This window comes from Tachysurus vachellii, chromosome 1, assembly GCF_030014155.1.
Source record: "Tachysurus vachellii isolate PV-2020 chromosome 1, HZAU_Pvac_v1, whole genome shotgun sequence".
NCBI lineage: Eukaryota > Metazoa > Chordata > Actinopteri > Siluriformes > Bagridae > Tachysurus > Tachysurus vachellii.
The window spans coordinates 15445225-15457264 of record NC_083460.1 but is presented as its reverse complement, the minus strand read 5'-3'; the positions used below and the strand labels follow the sequence as shown (position 1 = coordinate 15457264).

At 37.7% G+C, this 12040-nt stretch overlaps 1 protein-coding gene across 2 annotated transcripts; it reads right to left on the bottom strand.

Annotated features, from left to right (window-relative positions):
- Positions 1 to 131: 131 nt before the first annotated feature.
- Positions 132 to 11981, bottom strand: nt5c3a (5'-nucleotidase, cytosolic IIIA). 2 transcript variants are annotated; one of them, XM_060874168.1, is made up of 9 exons: positions 11780 to 11981; positions 5637 to 5735; positions 4322 to 4391; positions 4163 to 4209; positions 3992 to 4077; positions 3820 to 3909; positions 3218 to 3380; positions 2065 to 2265; positions 132 to 1970 (listed from the first exon to the last, which is right to left on the bottom strand). In XM_060874168.1, the coding sequence occupies exons 1-9, from the start codon at positions 11915 to 11917 to the stop codon at positions 1869 to 1871; spliced, it is 996 nt and encodes a 331-aa protein (XP_060730151.1). In that variant the 5' UTR covers positions 11918 to 11981; the 3' UTR covers positions 132 to 1868. The 2 variants fall into 2 exon arrangements, with proteins under 2 accessions (XP_060730151.1, XP_060730160.1); XM_060874177.1 differs by lacking the exon at positions 11780 to 11981 and adding an exon at positions 7028 to 7068.
- Between the last annotated feature and the right edge of the window lie 59 nt (positions 11982 to 12040).

Below are 12040 nucleotides of genomic sequence, written 5' to 3'. Positions count from 1 at the left end.
TGTGTGTGCACTTTGGATGGGTTAAATGCAGAGAACAAATTCTGAGTATGGGTCACCATACTTAGCCGTATGTCACTTTCACTAATCACTAATAAAAAGCAAAGAAATAACTCATTCCATATTTAAAAACCTTTAGTCCAACAAACCTTTAATAAAAAGTGGCTGTCTTTATTGCCTACATTTATTGACTGGACAAACCAGTTCCTATCGACAGCAAAGAAAGGCAACATGCAAATCAGCAGCACATACAAGAAGGGGTTCGAGAACTTAAAGGACACACTGTTACTAATGACAACATTAGTGCAAGTTAAACTGAATCCACCTCACGAGCGCTCATGTGAGGAAACGGTCCACCTAAACACACTGATGCCTCTAATAACCTTAGCGGTTTTACATGAACTGCACTTTATAGATGTAGTGAAGCTCACAACACCAAAAGCAGACCCAAATTCCAAACTGAACCTGAAGCTGAACACGTTGAAGGTCATCAAAATGCACAATACATTCATGTTATATGTTTGTCTAAGGGTCTATTGTATTGCTGAGGGATGACGGGCATGGACTTAATATCCGTGTGCACATATAATATATAGAATTGTATATATGTATTCTATAAATATGAAAAAAAGATACAGGAGGAAACTACAGTGTACTGTAGTCGGTACATTTAGGTGAATAATACATGAATTGATGTAACCATCCTGTTATGATCTGTACTAAGGAATTAAGCGATGAAGAGAGAATAAAATAATATAAAATAATAAAATGAGGCCCTTTTTTTGTGATAGAAAGCTAGACAGAAAGGTTCACAGGGCACAGGGTCGAGACTTGAGACAGCGTGCATCGGGATCTTAAAGAACGCTACAAACTGAGAAAGCCTGTGTTCTTTAACAATCATAAAAATAGTTTTGCACGCAGCTTTAGTTGGGATGAGTTATAAGCTGGAGAGATGAGGAACGGTCAGAACTGGAATTAACATGCAATGCTGGCAGTGTTTCTGGGTTAGGCCACGCCCACTATGCAATTTTTAGAGTAGAGGGGGCATAGGGGCATATTGGTTAGCAGGTTTGCATCATACCTCTGGAACATGTCCAGAGTGACTGAGAGTGGCTGACTGTGCAACTGAGAGTGGCCATGCTCAGGGGCCCAGTAGTGGCAGCTTGGTGGACCTGGGATTTCAACTCACAGCCTTCTGAGCTGTAGTCCAACACCTTAACCACGTATGGAGTTTTGTGTTCTCGAAGTGCTTCAGGATGTGTGTGTTTTCTCCTAGTGCTTCAGGATGTGTGTGTGTGTGTGTGTGTGTGTGTGTGTGTATGTGTGTGTGCGTGTGTAAGGTTGTGCCCTGTGATAGCTTGGGACATTTTCCAGAGTGTCCCCCCAAGTCCCCTGGGAGAGACACCATGTTCCTCATGACCCTGTGTACGAAATGTGGTACAGAAAATGGATGGATATTTGGAGCGCTAAAATACACGGAAAGTGTTACACCTGTACAAGTATTACTGTAGTACACCGCAGTTACTGCCTGTATAACTACAAAAATGCCAGCACTTATCTTCTATCCCAGCTATTATTGCGCATGAAGTCCAAATGATATCTCAATATCAAAAATAATACATTAGTCTACTCATGTACACATTAAACATATTCGCTAAGATACAGACTTTCTATACAGAAGTTGGTTTGGTTTTTCTTAAAAAATACAAAGTGCGGGACAAAACCCCAAACAGACACACAAATGGAAGAGTACATGGTCTGGGATGGGAAGTGATGTGATGTGAACAGATCATGATGAGGGGTTCTTATGGCTTTGTGCGTGCATGTTTTAACCCAGTGACTAGTTATTAATAACAAGAGTCTCTTTACAGTTATAAGATCTTTTGTAAAATGGAATTGGGCACTTCAAGGGTTTCATCCTTCACTAGAACTATATCATAAGAGTCCAAGAATTTCTCCAAGCGTTCCTCCACCTGCAAAGAAGAAGAAGGGGAAATAATATTAGTGTGACACTAGAGGAAGACAGCTCTCTGTTCCAACACCCAACGCTTTTCAGAGGAAGCAGACCTTATCGTTGAGGAAGCCGATCTTAAGGAGGTTCTCCACATTGGGGACGCTGTCGGCCATGTTGAGGTCTCCGAGGGAGTCTCCCAGAAGGATGATGTTGCTGTTGTCCTTCAGCTGTTTGAAGTATTCGGTGTTCCTCAGAGCGCCGTCATGCTTGTTGTACACGTGAATCAGCTCGCCTTTAAATCCTTTCAGGAAGCCCTGCAGGATGTTAACAGCCCTTTAATGCTCAGCTTTTAAAACAACACTACATCAGTAACTTAGACTAGAAGTTTCAGGTCTGATTTGTTAAACTGGAAGAACTTTCTTTAGACGATAAAATCATTCCACTCTTCCCACAATATACTCAGTTCATTTTTGAATAATAATTTTTAATATTGGGAGCACGGTGGCTTAGTGGTTAGCACATTTGCCTCACACCTCCAGGGTTGGGGGTTCGATTCCCGCCTCCACCTTGTGTGTGTGGAGTTTGCATGTTCTCCCCGTGCCTCGGGGGTTTCCTCCGGGTACTCCGGTTTCCTCCCCGGTCCAAAGACATGCATGGTAGGTTGATTGGCATCTCTGGAAAATTGTCCGTAGTGTGTGATTGCGTGAGTGAATGCGAGTGTGTGTGTGTGCCCTGTGATGGGTTGGCACTCTGTCCAGGGTGTATCCTGCCTTGATGCCTGATGACGCCTGAGATAGGCACAGGCTCCCCGTGACCCGAGGTAGTTCGGATAAGCGGTAGAAGATGAATGAATGAATGAATTTTTAATATTATCATAACTAATAACTTTTTGTTTGATTAAATTGATCTTCAATGCATTGGCCAAATGTTGATGTTAAATTTAAGTAAAGGCTATAAATAAGTTTCTCAATAGATGTTTTCACAGAGGTTCAGAGACTTTTATAAATATGTCTCTGTTATAAAATGTGATATAAAGTAAGTAATTGGGCATGTATAGTGAACAGGAAGCTAATGTTCTTTATAGCTTAGATTAAAAGTTCTAAAAGCTAGTGACTGGAGAGTTTGTGGACCCCTTGAACCCTTAAACTATTAAACGGCACTGACATAACCGTCTGAGTTTATGACCGTCATTAAATACGAATACAAAAACCCTACAGCCTCTCAGCTAATGTGTGAGTACATAATATTCAATAGGTTTCTACTCACGTTCTCATCAAAGTCCATGAAGTTGGAGACGACTTTGACGTTGGGGTGATAAACTCCAGCCTGTCTGATGATCTCCTCCAGCACGTCTCCAAGCCCCGCTGAGAAGATGAACACGGGAACGTTGTGCTGATTTAGCCGGTCAAAGAAGTGCTCGTAACCCTCCCTGTGACACACACACAGTTACTTAACACAAGACCCATCTAACATTTTAAGTGAAAAATCAAAGTTGTCATAATAATGCAGCAAAGGCAGCTTCAGAGCTTTTGAAGGACTATTAAAAAGTATCTGTTACTATGTAAATACATACAATAATGCTCAGTAAGCACGATTTTTTCTTTTACTTATTCGCTCTGCAATAACATGATTGAAAATTATATACAAATTTTGGGGAAATATATATGTAATATATGTAAAATTTTTGATATGTAAACAGCCATGTAGATGTCTCTGTACTGATATATATATATATATATATATATATATATATATATATATATATATATATATATATATATATTTAAAGTGTAATTCAAGATTTCAGTAGTTTGACATGATGATAATGATGATGATGATGATGATGATGATGATGATGATGATCGTACCGTAAACAGACATCTGATTCTCTCACCACCTTGGGGAGTTTGTTCTTCTGTAACCGCTGCTCTACCAGTAATGTGTGAGATTTAAAATACCTAAAGAACAGAGGAATTTAAAAATAATCATAAATATAATAGGTAATATTTGAGAATGAGGTTTAACATGTGCTTCACTCACCATTCCACCATAAACGGGTATTTCTCCTCCATGGTCAGATTCGGGTCGATCTCAATAGGATAGTACGTCTCCTTCAGTTTAAACAGCTGGAAAAAAAAGGTTATGCATTAACACATTGCATACTTTTGCAGCAGTAGACAAACGTATGTTTCGACATGCTCGAGTGCTCACCTTTTGCCTACATTCCTCTGTGACCAGATTGCAGTTGTCAATTATATCTGTGGAAAATGAAAGAGGCTGATCAGCGCACCGAAGTTATCCTGAATTTAACACCGTTCGTTATTTATTCAGTGATTAAGATCGTGTCTAAGCGTTGCAGGTTTGACTTACTGTGGCAGGTCGGGCATCGCTTTCCGTTGATTGCAAATTTGCTTAACGTCATGTCAAAGTCTGTGATGATCTAAAAGAAATAAAAATCTGACAAATTAAAATTTGGGTCTAAACTATCAATGTAGAATTTTTTTTGATTACACAGTGGGATTTTCACCTCCAGACCTAGCGAAACTGTATAGATAGGCAGTATTAATAGTACAGCATTACAGTAATAACACAATTAGTATAGAAAGAGTGCAGTGGTAATAGTACTGTAGTACAGAAGTAATAGCACTGTAATGCAGTAATATAGTAGTAATAGTGTAGCCATAATAGTATAGTAGTAATAGTACACTAGAATAGTCACAATTGTACAGAAATATTATACCAGTAATATAGTAGTGTGGCAGTAATAGTATTTTAGTAATAGTACAGTTGTACAATAGTAACAGTTTAGTAGTAGACTAGTATAGTTTAGTAACTACTTACTTGTGGTCTCTTTTTTCTTCTTTTTGTATTTATACATTGTGTTGTGTATATACTCTACACTATATTATGTCTTTATTCTTTTATATATTTGCATTTCTTTTTCTTTGCTGCTGTAACAGAGAAATTTCCCCATTGTGGGACGAATAAAGGAATATCTAATAGTATGGTAGTAATAGTATAGTATAGTAGTATTGAAGTTATAGTATGTTAGCAATAGTACAAATGTACAGTAGTAGTGTAGTATTAGAGTAGCATTAGAGTAGTAATAATACAGTCGTAACAGCTTAGTAGTAGAGTAGCTGTATAGTAGTAATAGTATAGTAGTATAGAAAATATAGTATTGTAGTATTATATATATATAATATAGTATTAGTATTGTAAGTATATGTTATTAATAGTACAGATGTACAGTAGTAGTGTAGTATTAGAGTAGTAATAGTACAGTAGTATTTGAGTAGTAATTGTACAGTAGTAACAGTTTAGTAGTAGAGTAGTATAGCTTAGTAGTATGATAAGTATAGTACAGATGTACAGTAGTAGTGTAGTAGTACAGTTATAGTAGAGTATTAATTGTACAGTAGTGACAGTATAGTAGTAGTATAGTTTAGTACAACAGTAATAGTGCAGTACTAATAGTACAGTAGTAGCGTAGTAATAGTACAGTAGTAATAGTACAGTAGTAATAGTACAGTAGTAGAGTAGTAATAGTACAGTAGTAATAGTACAGTAGTAACAGTACAGTAGTAATAGTACAGTAGTAGATGTTGATGCAGTATGAGGCAGCTCATGTCTGAACTAACAAACCGAGTGATGAATATCTGACTCTCGTGTCTGATAGCTGTACCTGTAGTTTGGATGAGCCTCCTTGAATCAGACCGCAGATGATTTGCTCCACCCGCTCGGGGTCCTTGATGTGGACCGTGCTCTTCTCAAACTCAGGCATCTGTGGAGACACAGGTTAACAGTCAGTGGTGTGATGATGCTGTACCAGTACTCAAAGGAAAGATTCAGCATTATTAAGAGGGTCTGATCCAAAGTTTGTTATTTTTATACAGAACGTTTGGTGAAGGTGTATGATGCTGAAGGAGAGCAGTATAAGTTTTATATATTTTAAATGTATATATAAAAAAAAAAATTATCAAATGAATAAAAAAATTCCTTTATTTAAATAAATACATTTATTTTACATGAATTACATTTATTATATACATACTGCATATAATTTTATTCATTCAATAAAGGTCTTGAAGTGTTTCATTTTTCATTTTTCAATTTTCAAATTTTCATTTATTACTCAATTTTGGCTCTTTCAACCCTCTTCTGTCATGGTGCAGTAACATCACTCTAAAATTGGATAAGACATGTGATATAAAGAAGGAGGGATTTATAAAGGCTGGGAGGATAAAAACACACACACACACACATACACACACACGGCCCGTGTTTGTATATATGAGTGTGACAGAGCAGAGGAGCAGCATGCTGAAGAGCTGAAAGGTTCAGTACGGTTAAATAAGTAAGTCATTACACTTTGTTGACGCGTAATAAAATATAATCTACGGCTAAAGAGATCGCAGGGAAACGTTTGTTCTTTTACTTTCATTTATGATGTTTGTAATTTTTCCGTAGAGGTTTTAAAATGTATATTAAATCTGATCCTCATTCCACGAGCACATCTATTCTGGGCTGCGATGAAAAAATAACCACAAACATCCTTGGTAAGGAGAGAAGGTATATTTTTAAGACTGCTAATTACAGGGTATGTCTGACCTGTGTGTGTGTGTGTGTGTGTGTGTGTTTATGTATCTGTGTCAAAACAGTCACAACACTCAACCACATTATGCAAGTATTTTATAGACTCCAGCAGAGAACAGTAAAGAGTATATCACTTTATAATATAAATTAAAACTTTAACGCATTACGATTGCATGATTGTTAATACTAATAAAAAGTAAATACGTGTTAAAACACACTCCTGCACTTCTAAAAAGCTCCTTGACCTGTTGAAATTTGCTTTGCAAAAGAGACGTGCTGACATATGTCATATAATGAACACAATTATCACAAACATGAATCTTTAACGTATTTCCTTTCGTTATGCTACTAATCTAAACACATAGTCATGATTCAGGTGCTATCAGGTACAAAATGTATGACATTCTACAGAAGTTTTGCCTGTTAAATCTATGCAAATGAGAATAAAATATGAGTTGTTTTTCTTGTCTGTCTGCTTACCTCTCCTGGGTTGGTGCAACTTTGCGAAAAACAAGGAAAGAAAATTCCCTTCGTCAGCTGGCAGTTTATATAGCTCAGCCACACAGAGGGCGTGTCCCATATACAGATAACAGATAAGCCCCACCCCTTCTGAGAGGCTCCTCTTTCACTCTTTCTCTCTCACTCTCTCACTCACACACACACACACACACACACACAGTGTAGAATTAAAAGGTGTACTGTTGTTAATTAGTATCTTTTACAAACATGATTAAGCTTGTGTAGATTTTTATGAACTAGCTAACTAGCTCGTTTATTTTCGAGGTTTTTTGCATGTTCGGAAAATTGTCAATAATAGGACTAGAAGAAGGTAAACACTGAAGGGAACAGGCATTATGAAGGCTGCGTAATGAAAGTGTGGCAAATAAAGATGAAAAACCTGATAACTGTCATTTTACTGATCTGGAAATGAGCACCTTTAAAATTCCAGACTTCCAGAAAGTCACATGTAAGTTTAAGAGGAGTAAAAATGGTATTTCTGCACACGGTATACTAACCACTAAAGAACAGGGCTCTCTGAGAAGTGTCTCCTGGAGATCTTACCCAACTCAGTTCCGATCTCAGTCTCTCAGTGATCCTGATAATCAGTCTACATGATTAGGGAAGTAGAAAGTAGGCCACGACCTAAATTCTTTTTGTGATTAGGTTTGTTATCAGGTCAAAAATGCTCCCTGTGTATCCCCTTGTTAGACGTTTAGGTCCAAAGTCATCAAGTATTGGAACTTTTTTGGGTCAAGAGCTTTATCGTTAAAGTCCAGTGTAAGCATCCCAGCGTGTATAGGCTAGAAGGTCACGTTACAGTTGTTTGATCATCCAGAAGACTGAACATCAACTGTTAAGCTACATTTATATTTAGATTTACGGCATTTGCTGGACGATTTTTAACAGCGATTTACATTTAACTCATTTCTACAAGTGAACACGGGAACACAGGAACAGTTTCTTTCCCCATACAATCACTCTGATTAACAACTCACCATAATTATATTCCCTGCTTCATATCTATAAGTACTGCATTATCAGAACTGTCAGTCATCACATCATCCGTATAGGTTACACACACTACTGCTGCTATATATTGTACAAAAGTTCTAAACTCTTTATCATTCCTGACGCACAATACTTTTATTTGCACTACCATGCACTTTCACACTTTATGTACATTACTGATCTGTCATATATTCTGTATTCATATTTAACACTCGTACTGTCTGTATTGTCTCACATTGTCTGTATTGTCTCCTATAGTCTGTTTTGTCTCGTCTCGTATAGTCGGTTTTGTCTCATTTAGTCGGTTTTGTCTCGTTTAGTCGGTTTTGTCTCATATGGTCTGTTTTGTCTTGTCTTGTATAGTCCAAGCTAAATGTATAATATAGTGTTATTTATGTCTGTACTTTTTATGTGTCACCAACAGCCAAATACCTTGTTTATGTCAACATACTTGGCCAATAAACCTGATTGTGATTCGTGGATGGCATAACTAGCATCCAAAATCTTGCCACTAGATTTGCGTTTGTGTATAAAACTCAGTGGTATGTACAAACACACACACACATCAGTGATCATAATGAGATGAAGGAGAAGAAGTGTGCGCACTTTGTCATGGATCACGTGAGTTCTACTGTCTTCATTCCCATTGGTTATCGCTGCACCGAGTGGCTCCATATTTAATTGAATTGAATTCAATTTATTTAACAACTCACATTGTCTCAAAGCAGCTTTACATAAATATAGAAACAGAATAAAGTTTAAAGTTTAAACTTAAGCTACTATTAATCTCTAACATTTATCCATAACGAGTGAGCCGGAGGTGACAGTGGTGAAAAACTCTCTGAGATGAAATGAGGAAGAAGCCTTGAGAGGAACCAAACTCAGGAGTTAACCTCATCCTAATTTGGGTGACACTGGACAGACAGACTGACATTGAAATATGAAATATGAACACGTTCCATCATGGATTTTGATTTATTTTATTTCATTTATTTACTTAATCATTTATTTATTGATTCAGCTGTTAAAACACTTTAAACAAGAAGCATTGTCAGAAAGCAGCTTTATAGAAATCCGGATATAACATTTTTTAGTGAAAAAAACGGATTAGTTTAAATGAAACGAACAAACCGGAGGTGACACGAGGACACAAGAGAGAAACCTTGAAGAAAATTAAATAACTGTACATGATAGATTCTCTATCAGAAGGTGATGATTAATTTTCTAACAGCTGTTCCAGTTGCAAGGCAAATCACAGGTTTGTCTTAACGCACCGAAAACATTTGTGTAAAATTTATGGAAGGAGTCTCCAGTGCCGGTGCTTTGTATCAGTCAGAGTTGAAGCTGTTGCTAAGAACAGAGGAGTTTCGAGCTGCTGGAATATTTTTTTCTACTCGTAAAAAGTATATACTCGTATTTTTCTTTAAAAAAAAAAAAAAAAATGAACTACTGCCAAAGTATTGAGGTATAGAAGTACAAGGCTTCACAACAACATGCCACATTTGCTTAACTGCTTACTTACATATTTGATATTTTAGCGGCCCCTCAAAACATTCCACATTATGCGCACCTGAAACAGTTTCTCAGTGTTCCTGATACCATGTAGCTTGTGGATGTGAGGTTTTAGCTGTAGCATGTAACTGTAATTGATGCAGCTTGCTGTTAAAGTGCCCGAGGACTTAAACTGGCTTGAAAAATGCTGATCGAAGCTTAAATATCAGAACATAAAGATCTACTAGAACACACAGAGTCAGGAAACAGCCACAAAAGCTCATATCAGGTCTTGTATTTATCAACGCCATTATCCTGTCCTAATCAGCAGCGAGGTTTTCACAGAGAGGCTCATCAGCTGTCTCTGTCACTTTCTGCTGGAAAGCCAAAAGGTCAAAGTTCAATGTCTTTATATATTTAACCCGTCACTTAAGCCGATCCTTAAGAACGCTCTTAATGTACTGTCTTATGAAGAATCTACTTTGTTACTGTAAAACCATGAACACACAAGATTCAGAACAATCCTCTCTCTCCTCTCTCTCTCTGAAACCTATTTACAATTGGGCAAGCGAAGGAAAACAAGCTAAAACACGCAACAGCTGCTCGCTGACAATCCGTTTCCAACACAGCCTGCACTCTCTGACCTCGTTTTCGGAGAGTATTCCACAGCACTGATGCGGAGACATGCCGTTCATTATCATGCTTGGATAAGGAATGTCAGGAGATCAGTAAACCGATCAGTAAAGCTTCTATAAATATTTGACTTCATCTGCAGTGTGTAAAATAAAATGTGTGGGAAAATGCTTTATACTGTGTAAAGCAACACACAGATTTTCTGCTTATAAAGACGTTTAATAACTCAGACTGGGTTATGTTGTTTGACGTTTCACACTGTTCATGCTTTACACGTGGTTAACAATCAATCCAGGCTCTTCATAATCTCAGATTTCACACTGTACATTCCTAAACCCTGGCTCAACCTTCTAATTATTTGCATTTTTGTGTCAGGATCAACCACGATGACATAAATACAGCAGGTGTCCATTTTAATAAAGACTTTTCCTAGGGTCAGGTGTGCTGTTCTACACACTGAGCAGGTATTGTTCTCTTTCACAAATTTGTCATCTTTTTGTCTTTTCTAAGTTTGTCGTGTAGTTGACATAATGTTCGTCGTTCCGATTAAAATAGAAACGTCACGGATTTATATTAACAAACTCATCCTAATACACGGTGGGAACAATTCATTTACAAGAACTTGTACTCCTGCCTGTACTTGTACCCCAAGTACAAAACCTGTGATTTTGCTTGCAGAACTACTCGGTTGCCGTTATAGAAAATGAAATCGACAGCTTTTGATGGATCAAATCGTAAAGAAATTGAATCCTCTACAGTGTATATCATAGGTTTCATCAGCAGGTAGGTATACTGGACTTTTGGACACAATTACGCAAGACTGGAGTTTACCATCACTGATTTATTATCTATGTACAGAAAATGTTTTCCAGGCAACAAATCAGAGGTGAAGATTCAAAATGTCCTCAGGTTTCAGTGAAACACATGAAACCCAATGCACTCTGGCACTGATTGGATGTAGGCATCTTATCAGTGATATTGGCACATGACAGTAAATTAGTTTAAATTTGTGTACTTTGAAACTCAATCCACGTGACTTTATCTTATGGTAAATCTTAACCACGTGGCCAGCAGACGTTTAATTAGCCTCACTGACGTCATTAAGACGCGACTTCATTTGACGCCCGTTTGATGCAGTGACGTGAGAAGACTGCTGAACAGAATCTGTGCATGTTTAAGTGATTGAGTTAAGAGACGTAAAGTTCAGTGAAAATAACATAATCTTTATAATCCATATAATGTTGATTGTCCAATGACCAGCCATACAGAATGAAAACATGATTTTTATGTTGTTATAATTACATTCCTAGTATTATTTCATGTTTTATCTGAATATCTAATTGAAATGTAGTGCTGAAGCTAGCCGAATGCTAACACTGTGCTAGCTGCAACGGCTACTACATTCTTAGCCATGACCTCTAAAGCGGATCTGCGGCCGAAAACCAATAAGCATTCCGGAGTTGAATAAAATGCACTACAAACGGCGTATGCCCTATTTATTACAGTCCTGTTTAGTGCACTTATGTAGTGCCTAAGGAGGCGTTGGGGATACGGCCGATTCCAAACGCGCATGCGCGTTACACAGGCGCGGAAGCTCACCATTTCGATGATCTTCGTTTTCTTGCCAGCTCTTTTCTTCTTTGCTACAATATACTGAGCGAGGACGACTCCTCCAAAAAGGGCACACACACTCGCACTAGCCACTGCTCCGACTTTTACAACGGCGGTTTTATCCATAACACAATGTCGATGTTGCTAGAGAGGAATCATAAACGCTGCTTCTACGTCTTCCTGTGTTCACATGGCTCCGCCCACTGCTTCCTGTCATGCAGCACTCGGTCGCACTTTAGCTTTTCATTA